The sequence below is a fragment of the Ochotona curzoniae genome, unplaced genomic scaffold, assembly GCF_017591425.1.
Source record: "Ochotona curzoniae isolate NIBS_2020 unplaced genomic scaffold, NIBS_Ocur_1.0 contig_2210, whole genome shotgun sequence".
Lineage (NCBI taxonomy): Eukaryota > Metazoa > Chordata > Mammalia > Lagomorpha > Ochotonidae > Ochotona > Ochotona curzoniae.
The window spans coordinates 38,500,298-38,518,156 of NW_024465369.1; the positions used below are offsets into that span (position 1 = coordinate 38,500,298).

Here is a 17,859-nt window from a genome sequence, read left to right on the forward strand (position 1 = left end):
GCTCCATGGGGACTGGTCTTAGCTTTTCTTTGGCCATTATGTCACTGTCTGCTCTAATCAGATTGAGCACCATTAATTCCTTCATCATGCCATTTTGGGCACCCAGGTATCCAATTCACTGCTCATCTGTCAGATCTCATCTCTGACTTCCAGACCCATCTATTCACTGAAACATGTGTCTTCATAATAATTGGACATCTACCTGGTTTTAAATTTTTGCTTGTCTTTTATTAACCTCGGGTTTTTGTGCTTGCTTTCTCTTAGGAGGTGTGGATACCCTCGGTGTTTGCGTGCTCCTTCCTAGTCCAGTGTGATTTTCTGAAATGGAATGAGGCAGAACAGTCATCACCCTTTGGTGTGCAGACCTGAGAGAAGCCTGGGATGGTCTTGAGTGCATGTTACTAGAATCCAGTTGCGACGATGAGTTCAGACGAGAAGGGCGTGTCCCCTGCTCATAAAACATCCACACCAACCCACAGAAGTGCCTCCTCTTCAGTATCCTCCCAGAGGGACAGTAGGCAGGTAAGTGAAGAGTGGAAAGTACATGTTGTTATTTTTGTCCTTTCAGAACCATTAAGAACAGATGGGATTGTTCATTCTTTTTGAAATTTTGTTGTGAATACATTTATGCCACAGGACAAAGTGTTGCTTTATGTAGATACACCTGATGGTGTCAGGAAACGCCTGCTCTTGTTTTTCTGTGATTTAAGATCCTTTTCTAAAATACAGAGCACAGAAAAGAGACATGGTTCTCGGGGGAGGCTTTCGGTTTGCTCACAGCCTGTATCAGGAGGGAATTCAGCATCAGGACCTTGGATTTTCCTTCCTGTCATCCGTGAAAGTGGAATGGCATCTATGAACCTGCACTTGCTGGACTTCTTCCCATAAGATTACCACTGGTCCGACAGGCCATAACTTCTGTTTGGCGTTTTGTAGAATCTGTCAGATCCAGAAAATGTCTTACAAATAAAGTTATAATATCAAGAAATTGAGAGCACTGAAAACTCAGTGTTTAAAAGCAACAAACAAGATAAATTGTCTTTGTTTAGTTATAGTAGAAAATATCTGTCCCTTGTCTCATGTGAGTCAATTCTGTATGAATTTTGCTTACAGTTATGTCAGAACTATTTTAGTGGCTCTCCTACTTTCAGTGTTTGGGGATTCTTTGCATGAATATTCTTCATTTTCAAAAGAAGTGGTTTGGGCCAATACAGATGTGAGTGTAACCATTTTCCATTATAATATGAGAGCACTTAAAAATGGGCATGGAAAATGAAATTGAGTACAAGTTTAGTTTGAAGCAAAACATTTGAAAAACATGTATACAAAGAGTCATCAAAAAGTTTGTGGAATTTTGTATTATGAAAAAGCAATACATAAATTTTAAAAAACTTTTGTACCAAAATAAACTTATTTCTCAATTCACTTCTCCATGATTTTTGAGGTATTTTCTTTTTTTTTTTTTAAGATTTATTTATTTTATTGGAAAGGCTGATATACAAAGCTGAGCCCATCTGAAGCCCGAAGCCAGGAGCTCTTCTGGGTCTTCCAAGCGGGTGCAGGGTCCCAAGGCTTTGGCCCATCCTCGACTACTTTCCCAGGCCACAGGCTGGGAGCTTGGTTGGAAGTATGGCTGCCAGGATTAGAACTGGCACCCATATGGGATCCTGGCACGTGCCTGGCGAAGACCTTAACCACTATGCCAATGAGCCGGGCCCTTTGAGTTATTTTCATATTGTCTTGTGGCAATATTTAAATATGTAACTTGAAATTCTCAGTAAATAGTTTGCTAATCTTTCATAAAAGCTATATTTTCATATTAAAGTATGTGGTCTAATTTATAGAAGTGTAAGTATCACATCAAATAGATATGGACCTGAGATGCTAGTTAAGGTGTAAATTCATTCTTGTAATAGTCAGACTACAATGCTAGGTCTGCTCTTCAGAGAATCCTAATCACAAACCCTCGCAGCATTCTTTCTCCTATTTCTAGTGAGAAATTCCAGTGAATTTGTAAGAATCAGGGATTCCTCAACATATGTGTCTTGCATAGGTCCTAAGGCAGAGAAAATTTTTGCCATTGGTGTCCTTTGAGCTGGGCTCAAAAGAAGACATCTGCTTTCCAGTACCTGTAAAATGTATTATTCCAACCCCACATAGCCTGTATCTCTCTCTCTCTCTCTTTTTTTTTTATTAATTACATCGCATTATGTGACACAGTTTCATAGGCTCTGGGATTCCCCCAACTCCTCCCTCTGCCCTCCCCCCATGGTGGATTCCTCCACCTTGTTGCAGTATTACAGTTCACATTCAGTCAAGATTCTTTCTTTGCAAACATATACCAAGCATAGAGTCCAGCATCTTATTGTCCAGATAATGGTCTCCCCAAGAAACCGTTGAACAGCCTGTACTTCATGCAATAAGATACTGTGCTGTAACCAATGAACGAACCATCAATGTGAGTCAGACTGCTTATGATCCACATCAAAGAATTGTAAAACCTAACATACTTTTAAGACCCTAAGCTACTTGGAAATGGGGCGGGAGAGCAGAGAAATCTTCCATATCCTTAGAATGTGTGAGGAAGACGTGAAGTATAACCGATTGGGAACATAAGAGATAATTTATAGGGCCCGGCGCGGTGGCGCAAGTGGTTAAGGTCCTTGCCTTGCATGCCCAGGATCCCATATGGGCGCCGGTTCTAATCCTGCTTCCCATCCAGCTCCCTGCCTGTGGCCCAGGAAAGCAGTTGAGGATGGTTCAAAGCTTTGGGACCCTGCACCCGCGTGGGAGACTCGGGAGAGGCTCCGGGCTTCTGATCGGCATAGCATCGGCCGTTGCGCTCACTTGGGGAGTGAATCATCGGACGGAAGATTTTCCTCTCTGTCTCTCCTCTCTGTATATTCACCTTTCCAATAAAAAAAAAATATTTAAAAAAACAGATAATTTATAGACAATAGGCTAGAATCAGCATTAGACAATAGTAAAACTACAAGGACATATAGGGAAAATCAAGAGCGATCCTGACAACCCCTTAACAGGAGGTCATATGCACAGAGCAGGGCATAACCCAGAGTGGAACAAGTAGACAGGAGGAAGCTTGTATCCCAACGCTGGGGATTCCCGGATCCTCACCAAGGACTATCAGTACAGGCACCAAGGACTACATCCCAACTGCCAAGGAGACCATGGGGAATTGGAGTGCCTTCAGAGGCCAAGAACTCTGAGGTCACCCACTCCCATTTGGACCTACCACATGGGATGGAAGCCCAAATCCCTCCTTGCAGGATCCAAGGTCATTGGAACAACAGCCAGGAGCCCTGAGCAGTCCGCAGAAACAGAACAGTAAACTTCCTTCAGGACTAGGGAGGGGAACTTTCTCTGGTCCTTACTTAGTTCCAAATTTGGATCCCCATCTTCTCTTGCAATGACCATCAGGGTCACTCCGGAGGCACTCCCCCCCATTAGAATAGATAGAGAACAACAAGGAAAGCTTAGAATCAGACAGGAAATGGTCAGCGTGGATTCACATATACCTTACTAGGTGAGATACAAAAATTAGTTAGTTACTCCTCACTAAGGTATTGAAGATTTCTCTGCACACCCCTCCTAAAACTGTTCTGCACTTCAACTGTTGACATATGCCTTGTTAGAGTTATAAGCCAGTTTAGACTATCCTAAAATCTGTCAAGTTCAGCAAAATTATGCTTCAACACTATAAACTGCTAAATACAAAAATGAAAAAGACATGAGATAGCTGAATAGTACTCTATAGCCATTTTAAGGTGTATAGCAGCCAGTTCTGTATATAAACTAAAATTGAGATGTCAATGAATTAGTCACAGGATGTGGTTAAGAACTTGCATTTTTTAAAACATATTGGTTACTCAATACCATGTCAATTAATTCCAAAATGTTGCAAATTGTTGTTGATGTTGTGTTGGGGCTTTTAATTGATCAGGATGGTATTCTGCCAGCTCTGCCTTCAGACCAGAGATGGTCTCCTTAAGAAACCGTTGAATTTATCTGACAATAAGATGCTCTATGTTTGATATATGTTTGCAAAGAAAGAATCTTGACTGAATGTGAACTGTAATACTACAACAAGGTGGAGAAATCCACCATGGGGGGAGGGTAAGGGGAAGGGTTGGGGGAATCCCAGAGCCTATGACACTGTGTCACATAATGCAATGTAATTAATAATAATAATAAAAAAACCAAGAAGACATCTGTTTTCTGTTAACTGGAAGTAAGGAAATTGATAATTAATTATGTGATTGTATAATCATAATATGTGTTGCTTTGCATTTGTAGAATCAAAAAAGCAGGGGTAACATGAATGAAAAGGTTTGTATATCAAATAACTACCTTATACTTCAAAGCTAAGTTTTTTGGGGTTTTTTGTGTTTGATTTTTTATTTTTCTTTATGTTATGACACCGTTTAATAGGTACTGTGGTCCCCTTTTCCCTTCCCCAAGCTCCCTCCCCTCCCCACCGTCCCTGCCTCCAGTCTTACAATGGATGTCTAAGATTTCAAGTTCAGTCTATCCCTTGCTTGTCCCTCTGCCCTCGCTGCAGGCATTTCAGTTGAACAGCCTGACCTTCCAGGCTGCTGGCTGGGAGGAAGGGATTGTCTCCCCAGCTCACTCTGGGGAATTCTCGTGATAGCATAAGGCTAGTTAGTGATTGCCCTAGAGTTACCGGTCAAGTGGGTGTTGTTGATCTGCTTTTTGCATTTGTGCGCCAGGAGCAGCACACAACACATAGAGGAAAAACTGCCAGAGGACTGAGAAGGAAGGTATTTTGCGAATGGAAAATGTTATAACCTGAATGATGTCTGTAAATTAATTGTGAAAAGTAAGAGCTGCTGTTATTTTTTAAAGGAGAGTTTTCCTTAACTCTTCCATATAGTTTTTCCTCTGGTTCCTTGCTGACTCTGTTTTCTGTCAGTCCATCTCCCTTGAAGGAGAAAAGCATAAAAGAGAATTGCAGCTCCGTTTTTCCTTTGCTTTCTTAGTCATGATCTAACGCCCAGAGTTTATGCATGGGACTCAGACATTGTGAGCGATCCTGTGATGTGAGGTGATAAGTGTCAGTGCTTTCTGTTTGTGTCGCTGTTTTGCATGAAAATCATGTTCCCTATTAAGAGACTTGGAGAAAATGTGATAAAATATCCATGCTCCTGATTTGAGTGATAGCTGTGCAGATGGAGCCAAACTGCCAACTTCAATCTAGTTTCTGTTCTAAATTGAGTATTTGGAGGTAGGAAACCTCTGGCCCACCGACTATGTAACACCCATGAAATCATTTTATCCAGGCCTGCCCAGGCAACTGTGGACAGGACTAGTAACTTTATACTTCTGCAGCAGGCTGATCTCCAAGTTGATAGTGTTTTATTTTATGACCCATGATAATGTTATTTTTTATTTATTTTTTTTAACGTTGCATTATGTGATACAGCTTTTTAGGTACTGGAATTCCTCCCTCTCCTCCCCCCCATGGTGGATTCCTCCACCTTGTTGGGTATCCACAGTTCAAGTTCAGTTGAGATTCCTTTCCTGCGAGCATATACCTAGCACAGAGTCCAGCATCTCATCTTCTAGATAAGTTCAACAGCTTGGGGAGACCCTCTCTGGTCCAATGTTAGAGCCAACAGAGTAAAATCCCGGTCAATTACATGCCCCAACATAACATCAGCAACAATATACAATTTTGTGGAACCAATTGACATAGTATCGAGTAAGCAATATATTAAGATTAAATGCAAGTTCTTTACCACATTCTGTGAGTACTTCGATGACATTTCAACAATTGAGGTGCGAGACAGTTTAGGAGAGGTGTGCAGAGAAATTCTCAATACCTTGCTGAGGAGTACTTAATCTTTGTGTCCTCTCTAGTGAAGTGCGTATGAGTGTATGCTGATCAGGCTTCCTTTTTGTTCTCTGCCTATCTATTCTAACTTGTGTGTGTGTTGGAGGGGTGCTCGGGAGCAACCCTGATGATCATTGCAGAGAGGGTGAGGACCCAAAGTTGGAACCAAACAAAGACCAGAGAAAGCTCCTCTCCCCAATTCCGAAGGAGGTTTATTGTTCTTCTGGTTCTGAGGACCATTCAGGGTTCCTGTCTGTTGTTCCGATGACCCTGGGTCCCATGATGAAGGGCTCAGGCTTCTTCCATCCTGTATGGTGGGTCCAGAGAAAAGGGGGGATGTCCTCTGAGTTCTCGGCCTCCGAAGGCATTCCAGTTCCCTGTGGTCTCTTTGGCAGTTGGGATGCAGTGCTTGGTGCCCGTACTGACAGTCTTTGCTGGGGATCCGGGAGTCTCCAGGGTTTGGGACATGAGCCTCCTCCTGTCCCCCTGCTCCACTCTGGGCCCCGCCCCCTGCTCTGTGCATATGACCTCCTGTTAATAGGTTGCTAGGATCTCCCTTGACTCCCACTGTATGTCTTTGTGTTTTCACCATTATCTAATTCTGTTTTGAATCTATTGTTAATAGGTTACCTGCTATGCTCCTGATAGGTTACACTACAAGTCTTCCTCACACCTCAAAGGAAATGGAAGACTTCTCTGCTCTCCTGCTCCATTTCTGAGTAGCACAAGGTTTTGACAGTATATTAGGTATTGCAGTTTTGCACAACACATGGTTTGAGACAGTATTAATTACAGGTTCATCTGAGGCAGAATAACTGTCATTGGGAATCGTTAGGATTGATTCACATTCACAAAGCACTGAGGGTTCTAAATGGAGTTATCTAAGCAGCAAACAAAGTACAGAATTCCCAGAGCTCCCTGGCCACGCGGCCAGCAAGCGAAGCTTAGAGCCAAATGGCGCGCTGGCTGCCTGGGTTGCAGCTCACCCCTTGCGTGTGGCATCCGCCGTGTGCGATCCAGGCGTGAGGCTTTGCTGAAGGCCCAGGGAGCTCACAGCTGCCATGTGGCCATGAGGTCATTTTCCCTGGTCCTGGTCCCACCCCCTCCTGGACCCGCCCCCAGCTCCAATCGCTAGGCCGTCAGGCTCCCACAGGAGCAGTAGGGCAGCCCAAGCCGGCTACACAGAGCTCCGTGGCAGCCCATGTGGGTCTGGCCAACCCGGGTGGCAGCTCACCCCTTGCGTGTGGCATCCGCCGTGTGCGACCCAGGCATGAGGCTTTGCTGAAGGCCCATGGGATAATGTTATAAATACCCAAATGGCCCTTGGCAGGGAAAAGGTTCCTGGTGCCTGATATGGGTAAAGGACCTAGCCTGTAGCTGAGTGTACACTGGTAGTAACTTCCTGGTCATTATTGGTCTGTGCTTCTTCCTAGTTTCTAATCCCAAATCACTAATAGATTGATTGAGCATTTCTGCTTAGATGCTCCACTGTCAGATTGTGCATTAAGTGCTGCAAGGATAACTGTTCTCTCAGGGCCTCAGGGTTAATCCTCACCTTTCTCCAGGGCTCCTCCCATATACAGTTAAGGCCAGATTTCCTTAGTTAATATCCAGTGACCACCATGTTCTGCAGGTCTAACCTCATATCCAAAACATACAGTTTTGCCTGCAAATGGTTCTTGTAGCATCCCTCTCTCTATGTCTGCATTTATTTTTTCTGTGCGGAATTCCCATCCTCCTCTTCTTGTCTTTGTGCCTCCATTTTAAACAGCCTTTTCATTAATCACTCAAATTGACATTACCTGCTCACTTTTCTCTCTTCTGTGAAATTTTACATAAAACTTTCTGATGATATTTCATATTCTGTATTCTTTCTCTTTTTATGTGCTCAACTGTATTGTGAATGCTTTTAAATATGACTATGTAATATAATTCCTTTGAATTTCTTAAAGCAATGTATTTTATGTATTTGAATGGCAGAGTTAGAGAGAAAGGTCGGCGAAAAACATCTAACATCTTCCATCAGCTAATTCACTCCCCAGATTGCTGCAACAGCTGGGGCTGTAGCTGGGGTTGGCTGAAGTCAGGAGCCTGGAACCTCACCCAGTCTCCAGCGTGGATACAGAGAGCAGCATTAGGGCCATCTTTGTTGTTTTCCTGAGTGCATTAGCAGGGAGTTGGAATTGAAGGAGCAGCTAGGATTCAAACCAGTACTTCTATGGGATGCCTGAGTTGCAGGCGGTGGCTTAACTCACTACACTACAATTCCAGCTTCTATAATTCCTTCAGGACAAGATTTTTACTGCAAATGTTTTAATGTATCCTGGAGGATATTTTTAAAGACTTGAAGAAAATAAATCCACCCATCATGGGCAATGTGAAATCACCAATATGCCTGCCACAACTTTGGAAAGCAATGCCCAGTAGTTTTCCCAGTAGCCTTTTTTTTTAATAAAATATTTATTTTGAAAGTCAAAATTACTTAGAGAAAGGAAGAGACAGAGAGACAGAGCAATCTCCCATTTGCTGGTTCACTCTTCAGATGGCCAGAATAGCCAGGACTGTATCAGGTTGAAGCCAGGAGTCAAGAGCTTCAGGCAGGTCTCCCAAATGGGTAGCAAGTGTTTGGGCCATCTTCTGCTACTTTCTCAGGCCATTAATAGAAGGCTGAGTCAGAAGTGGGGTGCCCGTAAGAGGTGAATGCATTTCAGGAGTGGCTTAAGCCGTCACTCTACAACACTGGCTCCATTATAGCTTTTCTACAAGCCAAATATCGTAGAACTAAATGGACTCAGAAGCACAGAGAGTAGTCAAAAGTAATAACATATTAGGAATTGATGAGATTTGAAAAGTTGTGACAAATTTATTATGATTAATTATTGGTACATTTATATAATTTAGTGTTTAAGATTGGCTGTGTTTAACAGCAGCCTTTCACATTTCATTCCCTAAGTGAGTGCAACAGCCGATGCTATGCCGATCCAAAGCCAGGAGACTCTTCCGGGTCTCCCACGTGGGTGCAGGGTCCCAAAGCTTTGGGCCGTCCTCGACTGCTTTCCCGGGCCACAGGCAGGGAGCTGGAAGGGAAGTGGGGCTGCCAGGATAGACCCGGTGTCCATATGGGATCCCGGGCATGCAAGGCGAGGACCTTAACCACTTGCGCCACCGTGCCGGGCCCACCTTTCACATTTCTTGAGCATTCAACAGGCGGCTGATGTACTCCTGAACGAGCATACCCTGAACATCTCCTAGTCTTTGGAGATGGAGTAGCAAGAATGCAATAGTATATTCTAAGCATTGACACACTGCTTTTCAAAAAGGGCAAGAAGGGCTCGGCACAATGGCTCAGTGGCTAAATCCTCAACTTGCATACTCTAGGATCCCATGTTGGTGCTAGTTCGTGCTAGGCGTGATAGCCAGCAGCTAAAGTCCTCGCCTTACATGCACTGCCATCCCGTGTGGGCACCAGTTCATGTCCCAGTGGCCCTACGTCCCTTCTAGTTCCCTGCTTGTGGCCTGGGAAAGCAGTGGAGGACGGACCAAAGCCTTGGGACCCTGCACCCAAGTGGGAGACTTGGAGGAAGCTCCAGGCTCCCGGCTTCAGATCTGCTCAGCTCTGGCCATTCCAGCCACTTGGGGAATGAACCAGGGGATAGAAGATCTTTCTGTATCTCCTTCTCTCTGTGAATCTAACTTTGCAATTAAAAAAAAAAATCTTTAAAAATAAGTAAAGTAGGGTCTAGTGCAGTAGCCTAGTGGCTAAAATCCTCACCTTGCATTCTCAAGAATCCTCTATGGGCAGCCCTGCTTCCCATCTAGCTCCCTGTTTATGTCCTGGGAAAGTAGTAGAGGATGCCCCAAAAGCCTTGGGACCCAGCACCCATGTGAGGGACCTGAAAGAAGTTCCTTGTCTTGGCTTTGGATCAGCTCAGCTCCAGCCATTGCAGCCACTTGCAGAGTGAATTAGCAGATGGAAGATCTTCCTCTCTGTATATCTGACTTTCCAATAAAAAATAAATAAATCTTAAAAAAAAAAAGTAAAGTAGTGTAAGAAAAAGTTTACTTTCTCAAACTATTTTCCTTTTCTTCAGTTATTACCAAACAATGAAACAAGAAATAAGTGGTCAATAAATTTTCTGATATGATCAGCACCGCGCAGGAAAGGGTAGAAATAAACGCATTTACATATATTAGTTTAAGTAAAATTTTGAGACAATATTAGTCTTTCTTTTTTATGACCAATTTCTACTCTTTCTCCTTTCTCTTCTCCCTTCGTCATGGATTAGTAAAGCAGAGAACAGCTGTGCTAACAGTAATGGCTGTCCTTGCTGTCACTGTGTCGCGTATGTAGCACACCAGGTGACGGAGGGAGAGGAGTTGGAGACGGAGCGACCCCAAGCCCTTGTGATTTCACTAAGAGTTTTTTCACCAATGAAGGGGGCAAGTCTCCGCTTAATATGTAGTAAGCTGGAAGACTTTAGCAGTCATCTCATTTATGTTTTGTTCACATTTGTGTCTAACTATATATAGCCGTATGTGTGTGTGTGTATCAGCTGACTCAAACTGTGCCATTAAAGTTCCAAAGAAGGAACAGAGAGACTGATTGACCTTACCCATAAGACTGTAGGACTTACCCGTAAGCCAGCACCAAGGAATGCTTGTCCCGGGAGATGCTGTACGAACAGAGAATTCTGTCAACTTTGGGAAATGCTAAACAAAACCTTCCTTGCAGTGTTCATCAAAAGTCAAGGGCACTGATAGCTCCTGAAGTCGTAAGACTGTTGCAAAGGCGAGTGACCCAGTGGATGGAATCTCTCTCTGTCTCTCTCTGTCTCTCTCTCTCTCTGTCTCTCTCTCTCTCTCTCTTTAATTCTCATCTAATTCTCACTTTCAAATAAAGAAATAAATCTTACAAAAGTAAAACCAGCTTGGAGAGTCCTTGTATCTTGAATGCCATCTCAACTGTGTAGAGATCTGTGCCGCTCTTGCTTGGCGTTGACAGAATGCATTCAGTCTGTGGAAAATGTGCTGAAATTTAAACTACAAGAAAGAAATTTGCCCCTGGCACTCAGAGGCTCATTGCCTACAAATGTTCACAGCTTTCCTTGCTGCCTACTGGAGCTCTAAGGCCAGACTCCTGCCCATGTTTCGTTTCAGGTTCTCCCCTAGTTACCTTGCAGTGACATTTTTATAGCAGTGACTTTGCCGGTCACATCCAAAATTAGCACTGCCTGTTAGGTTCTTGGGCATAACACCGAGCAGAGAGAGCCACAGCCCAAGCAGTTACCAAGCCCCAGCTAGTCTCACTCAGGAGGCAATCCCCAGGAGACTTCATTCATCCGGGTGTGGAAATCATTGCTGGCACAGTTTCAAGGGTATTACATTGGGATGGTGAAGACATTATCTTGAAGAATCAGAAGTCTACCAAACTGCTTTCTTGGATTTTAAATTTAAAAATGCTATTTCCCTCTGTGTGCTAGGCACAATGACTTTCCCAGAATGAAAACAAAATGCTCTCACAAAGGTAAAGACCCACATATCTTATTATGTAATCTGTGCAAGGCTCTACACTGCTTGACCTCATGTCCTAAGAGCTAAATTTCTAAAAATTGTAACAACTGGTTTTGTAAAGTTACAGAGTGGACATTAGTGTGAATTCAAGGGAACCCACCCTTTCCATGAGCTGTCATTTAGGACACATCATGGACCATGTCGAGTGTCTAGGAATGAGTCCTGGCTCTGCTCCCAGTTGCAACTTCTTACTAATGCACATCATGGGAAGCACCAGGAGATAGCCCGAGGAGTTGGTCTTTGCCTCCCACGTAACCTAGATTGAGATCTTTAGCTCATGGCTTGCTCCCTGGATGTTTGACCCAGAGGTAGGAGATTTTCATTCATTCATTCTCTCTCTCTCTCTCTCTCTCTCTGCCTTTCCAATAAAAATTAAATATGAGGGAAAGTATTTTGAACACTAATTAATATTGTGGAGGAATTTTGCAACCCTAATTTTGAAAAACAGGATTTGAAAAATAGTATAATTCTAATTTTGTTTTAAATGATTGAGTATGTAAATGCATTTTTAAAACACTGAAATAAATTGTGCCGGTGCATTAAAAAATCATTGCTGGAGCAATGGTTTGTTCTATTTTTTTTTCTGAAGTTTTTTTCCCAGAGTTTCAGCAAGGAATATGTGGTTTTTGAAGGTCAGGTTTTTCAGAGTGATGTGTGTAGCTTTCCAACAGTGTTTGTGTGTTCCTTGTAACAGAAGTATGAAGATCCCCTCTATCTGGGCAACTAAGCAAAAGAGAAGCAGGTCATAAGAAATCGTGCCTCTGGCTCAGACAAAGGAAATAGGGAATAAATAATATGAACTGACCTGTGTGGTTCTAGCTAGAACCAGTCATGACCACAGTCAGGACACGTGAGTGTATGCAAATGTCTAAGAGAACAAACCTTTCTCTGCTTTAATGCTGAACACTCCACTGTGAGAGAAGCTCAAAGCACATTACTGTGACATGAGATGTATGTCTGAGCATGTTGCTAAAGAGCACCTGTGTTCATCTGTGCCCACCCCTGCATGTGATGACGAGTTCCTTCCCTCTTGTGTGTTCATTTGTAGTAAGAAATGCTTGGGAAACCGTAAGCTTGGAAATGAATTCCTGTAATCTCCTTTGTTCTCCAAATAGATTTCTTAGTATGACAACTACTTCTGATGAAGCTCTGGATTTGTTTTCATCAAGAAGCAGATCCACAGCTTCAGGGTATCTGCTATTTTAGTAATGTAATGGTTACTCCTTACCCCACACACTTAAGATGAGAAGTCAAATAAATACAAGGGATATGAAGTTTCATAGGAAACTTGGAATAAATTTGCAAAACCATATTTGAGGTGATAGGCTGTGAACTGGGCCACGTTTGTGCTCTCTGCTGTCCAGGCTTAATCTCTGGGTAATTTAGGCATGTCTGAGCAGGAACTTGGGCACTGTGTAGCTAAGTATTATAGCAAATATTTATTCATTCTTGCATTCAGCAATTTTATTTATGAGTACACATGGGCATATCATAGATAAATATGCTCTGAATTTACAAGTCTGACCAACAAGATTCATACCTCCCTGTTAAAAGGTAAGAAGAGGGTCGTTTTTTCTAACTTGTGTTGTTAGCAACTTCAAGTGAATGATTGTTTACTGAAATCTTGTGTGCATTCTAGGTACTTTTGAAAGCCTTGTTGAAAATTACAGATTAACTCGAGTCTGCTTTCAAATCACAGGAAACTTTTTTTTTGGGTCTCTTAAGTTCACCTCATGTTGCAGAGCCTTTGCTCTCAAAATGGTTCACCATTTGTCCATTTTATGTGGCTTTTTTTTAATTGTTGCTATAATGAAGCATGATCGGTACATGTATTTAAATCAATTGTTATAATTCCCAGTGGTTTTGCTACACTGCTGAGTGTTCATAGTGCGGAAAAAGGAGCTCACCAGCATATTCCTTTTCCAATTCCAGTTAAAGGTAACCCTAAGAATTATTTGCTTATTCCTGTGCATTTATCACTTCCCAAGTGTGTGACAGACGGTATCTCAAAAAACACTGAGACTGATATGCCTAAGTCACATGGTAAACAGAGTGATCATCCGTGTACTATTCTGTCCTGTAAAACTTACTTTCTTTTGACTGTGTTATACACTGCAATCCAAAAGTAAAAGGTTAGCCCACTTGCTTTTTTGCTTCTTGTAAATCAGAGATTGTAAATTAACCCTGAGGTTGCTTCAGAAATAGAGAACATGCTGTCTTGGGGCTGTACTTTATTTGAGAGCACTATAGTTGATTTCTCTCTCTCAGACACACAAGTTCTCTCTGTTTCTCTCTCTCTCCCCTTTGTATCTTTATCTATTGTGGATGAACATGTCTTGTGATGTTCAACCACTGTTGAGGGCATATGCATTTGATATTGCTGTAGGTTTTGTCTTTTAGCTTTATATATATATATATATGTTTTTTTTTTTTTTATTCACCCAACCCCTCCCCATACTCTCCCCCCATGGCAGATTTCTCCACCTTGTTGCAGTACTACAGTTCAAATTCAGTCCGGATGTTAGCATTATATTTGTTTTTTGTTTTTGTTTTTGTTTTTGTTTTTGTTTTTGTTTTTATAGGTTAAGCCACCACTATTTTAAAGATTTATTTTTTTATTATTTTTGTTGGAAAGGTGAATATACAGAGAGGAGAGACAGAGAGGAAGATCTTCCGTCCGATGATTCACTCCCTAAGTGAGCGCAACGGCCAATGCTATGCCGATCCGAAGCCAGGAGCCTCTTCCAGGTCTCCCGCGCGGGTGCAGGGTCCCAAAGCTTTGGGCCGTCCTCAACTGCTTTCCCAGGCCACAGGCAGGGAGCTGGATGGGAAGTGGGGCTGCTGGGATTAGAACCGGCGCCCATATGGGATCCTGGGCATGCAAGGTGAGGACCTTAACCACTGTGCCATCGAGCCGGGCCCATATGTTAGCATTATATTTGATTGCAGTAGTAGGGAATATTTAAATTGAATTATGAATTCAATTTCAACTTTTACTGACTCTGTCTCACTCATCCTCTCTGTGTCTGTCCAATCAGCTATAAAATAAGATTCAGTAATCATTACTCAAACACTTGTTAAGAAGATGGAAAAATTAATCCATGTAAAGAATGTAGAGAAGCAAAAAGAATCAAATATCAATGACCATCATCATCACATCAGTATTGATGAGTATCACTAAAAGTTATGTTGCTGCTTTTAAGAGTAGCTATAATTAGGGGCCCAATGTGGTAGCGTAGCGGTTAAGGTCCTCTCCTTGAACGTGCCGGGGTCCCATGTGTGCACTGGCTCTAGTCCCAGCCACTCCGCTTCCCATCCAGCTTCCTACTTGTAGCCTGGGAAGGCAGTCAAGGACGGCCCAAGACTTTGGGATCCTGCTTCCACATGGGAGCCCTTGAAGAGGCTCCTTGCTTCGGATTGGCTCAGCTCCAGCTGTTGTGGCCACTTGGGGAGTGAATCATTGGACAGAAGATCTTCCTCTCTGTCTCTCCTCCTTCTCCGTATATCCGCCTTTCCAATAAAAATAAATAAATCTTTTTTTTTAAAAAAAAAGAGTAGCTATGATTATAAAAGATATATGACTAGTGCTGGAAGCTGAAAGATAAGTTTTTACATTGTTTTGAATATTTTTCCTTAAAAATATTTTATATGATTTTTAAATATAAATATCATTTACATAAGACAGATGAACAGTTTCAGTGGAATTCACATTCAGGGAGCAAGAATCCGATTGAATTTATTTTTGTCTTTAAGGTTTATGAAAAGTGAGCCTGTGGAGAAATTTGTCATAGGCTGTGGTATTTCCTGTGATGCCTTTATACCTTGGGAATTAAATTAATGTGAGGCAGTGACAAGAGTGTGCAGCAGGTCTTCTGGACCCCTGGGATCAGGTTCCTCTTGACCGAGCTGTCTGGCTGTTGTGCATGATCTCATTGTCTGTTTACTCACCTCTTTGATACTCAGTACACTAGGCTTTAGTCATGTTGGCAGATTTCCACTTGCTGGCCAGGAGGTATCAAGATCAGTAGATGCTGGCACTGGCGCTGTAGCCTAGTGGCTGGAGTCCTCACCTTGCCCGCGCTGGGATCCAGTGTGAGTGCTGGATCTAATCCCAGTGGTCCCGCTTCCCTCCCAGCTCCCTCTTGTGGCCAGAAAGTACAGTTGAGGGCAGCCTAAAAGCCTTGGGACCCTGCACCTGCATGGAAGACCCAGAAGAAGCTCCTGGCTCCTGGCTTCAGATTGCCACGACTCCAGCCATTGTGGCCACTTGGGAAGTGAACCAGTGAATGGAGGATCTTCCTCTCTATGTATCTGACTTTCCAATAAAAACGAATAAATCTTAAAATAAAAATCAGTGGCTGCTGACTTCAGAAACATTTTTACCAAAATAAGGAGCTGGAGTGCATAAGTGCTCTAGATTCCAGTTTTTAAGCTAAATATGCACCAGCTCACTCTGAGCAGGGAGATGAAGGCAAGAGCTTCCTCTTTTGTCTTCTCTGCGTGCTCCAAGTTTCTTCAAAAACTGGACCTGGTAATTAAGTTGAGAACTAAGGATTGAAGGAAAATTTTGACTTTAAAAGAATAATTAATGGGCTTGTGTAACTGTTTATGTAATTTGCTTATGTAAAGTGTGTTACGCCTTGAAAATAGTGGCATGCTTCCTCATCACTGTGAAAGAATATGATAATAGCTACCCTGTGAAGGAACTGCAAAAAATTATGGCACAAACTATGGTCCTCAAGAACTTTTTGAGAACTAGTTTTTATAACGGAGAATGCACTGAAATTAAATTGGATGTACTTCCCTTGACCAATCATAGCTTTAAGCCTGCTGTGTGATAATTCTGTGAGTATGAGACTAACTTTTTTTTGTTGCTTTTTTTTTTAAGATTTATTTTATTTTTATTGGAAAGGCGGATATACAGAGAGGAGAGACAGAGAGGAAGATCTTCCGTCCGATGATTCACTCCCCAAGTGAGCGCAATGGCCGATGCTATGCCGATCCGAAGCCAGGAGCCTCTTCTGGGTCTCCCGCACGGGTGCAGGGTCCCAAAGCTTTGGGCCGTCCTTGACTGCTTTCCCGGGCCACAAATAGGGAGCTGGAAGGGAAGCAGGGCTGCCGGGATAGAACCGGCGCCCATATGGGATCCCGGATGTTCAAGGCGAGGACCTTAACCACTGTGCCACCGCGCTGGGCCCTGCTGTTGTTTTAGATGTTAAATTATTTTAAGTTTCCAGAGTTTTATCCTCTTGGAGCTGGGATTTTTAGAATTCCAAATGAAAGCTAGATGATTCTTGCATACCTTACAATGAATTAATCACTTGCATGACTCCGTATTAATTAATCAGAAAGCAGCGAGAAGTTCCAGAGATTTTTGATTAGCAGCAATATGCAGGTGTTATGCTAGATACGGTGTGTTGGGGGTAGGAGATGGGATACCAAGGTGAACTTGAACTGGTTCCTGGTTTAAAGATCCCCCAGGCTAGGTAGACTCCACAAGTGGGTGTGATAAGTTTAAATTGTCATCCTTATACCAGCTGATATTAAAAATATAACATTTAACTACTTAGATATTTCACTTAAAGTAATGAGCAGATGAGTGTGTTATTATCTGACTTCAGAGATACACTTTTTAAAAGTATGAATCCGAGGATAATGAGTAGTGAGTTAATTTTTTTTATTATTAGATTAAAAATAATAGGTTCTAATAATATGAAAACAGAAAACTGACAAGTTTATATAAGAGTGGCTCCTTTGTGATCATACTGGAGGTTAAATGAAATTGCTTGTTTTTTGAAGCTAGTTGCAATTATAATATTAAGTATTAGGGATGGGTGAGATGCCTGCTAATCCTCTGCTGCAGTGCTGGCATCCCATTTCTGTCTCATTCCAGCTGCTCCACTTCTAGTCCACCTCCTTGCTGACGGCCTGGGGAATCAATACAGGATGGCTCAAGTCCTTGGGCCCCTGCACTCACGTGTGAAATCGGGAGGTAGCTCCTGGCTCAGCTCTGGCTGTTGCAGACATTTCAGGACTGAATCAGCAAATAGGTCTCTCTTTGTTCCTTTCTCCCTGTAACTCTCACGCATTAAAGCAGATTTTTAAAAATCTTTCTTTATAAAGTTGTTTTAAAAAGGAGTAGGCCTAGGACAGTGGCTCAATGATTAAATCCTCACCTTGCACATGTCAGGATCCCGTGTGGATGCCAGTTCATATCCCAGCTGTTCCACTCTCCATCCATCTCCCTGTGTATGGCCTGAAAAAGCAGTAGAGCATGGCCCAAATGAACACTTGGGACCCAATAAACCCACATGGGAGACCCGGAAGAGACTCCTTACTCCTGGCTTCAGCTCAGCTCAGCTCTGGCCAGTCTGGCTTGGCCCACCCCTAGTCTTGGCTTTTGCCAGCAGCTGCTA

At 42.7% G+C, this 17,859-nt stretch overlaps 1 protein-coding gene across 7 annotated transcripts in view; it reads left to right on the forward strand.

The window, feature by feature from the left end:
- Positions 1–264: 264 nt before the first annotated feature.
- The window catches only part of OSBPL6 (oxysterol binding protein like 6), a 92,583-nt gene continuing 74,988 nt past the window's right edge, over positions 265–17,859 (forward strand). For 4 of the 7 annotated variants that reach the window (XM_040972110.1, XM_040972117.1, XM_040972113.1 and 1 more), the window contains exon 1: positions 265–522. In XM_040972110.1, the coding sequence (XP_040828044.1) occupies positions 421–522 (102 nt within the window). In that variant the 5' untranslated portion in view covers positions 265–420. Of the gene's footprint in view, positions 523–15,881; positions 15,921–17,859 lie in introns of those variants that run through there. The other 3 variants (XM_040972115.1, XM_040972112.1, XM_040972114.1) reach the window with 3 other exon arrangements.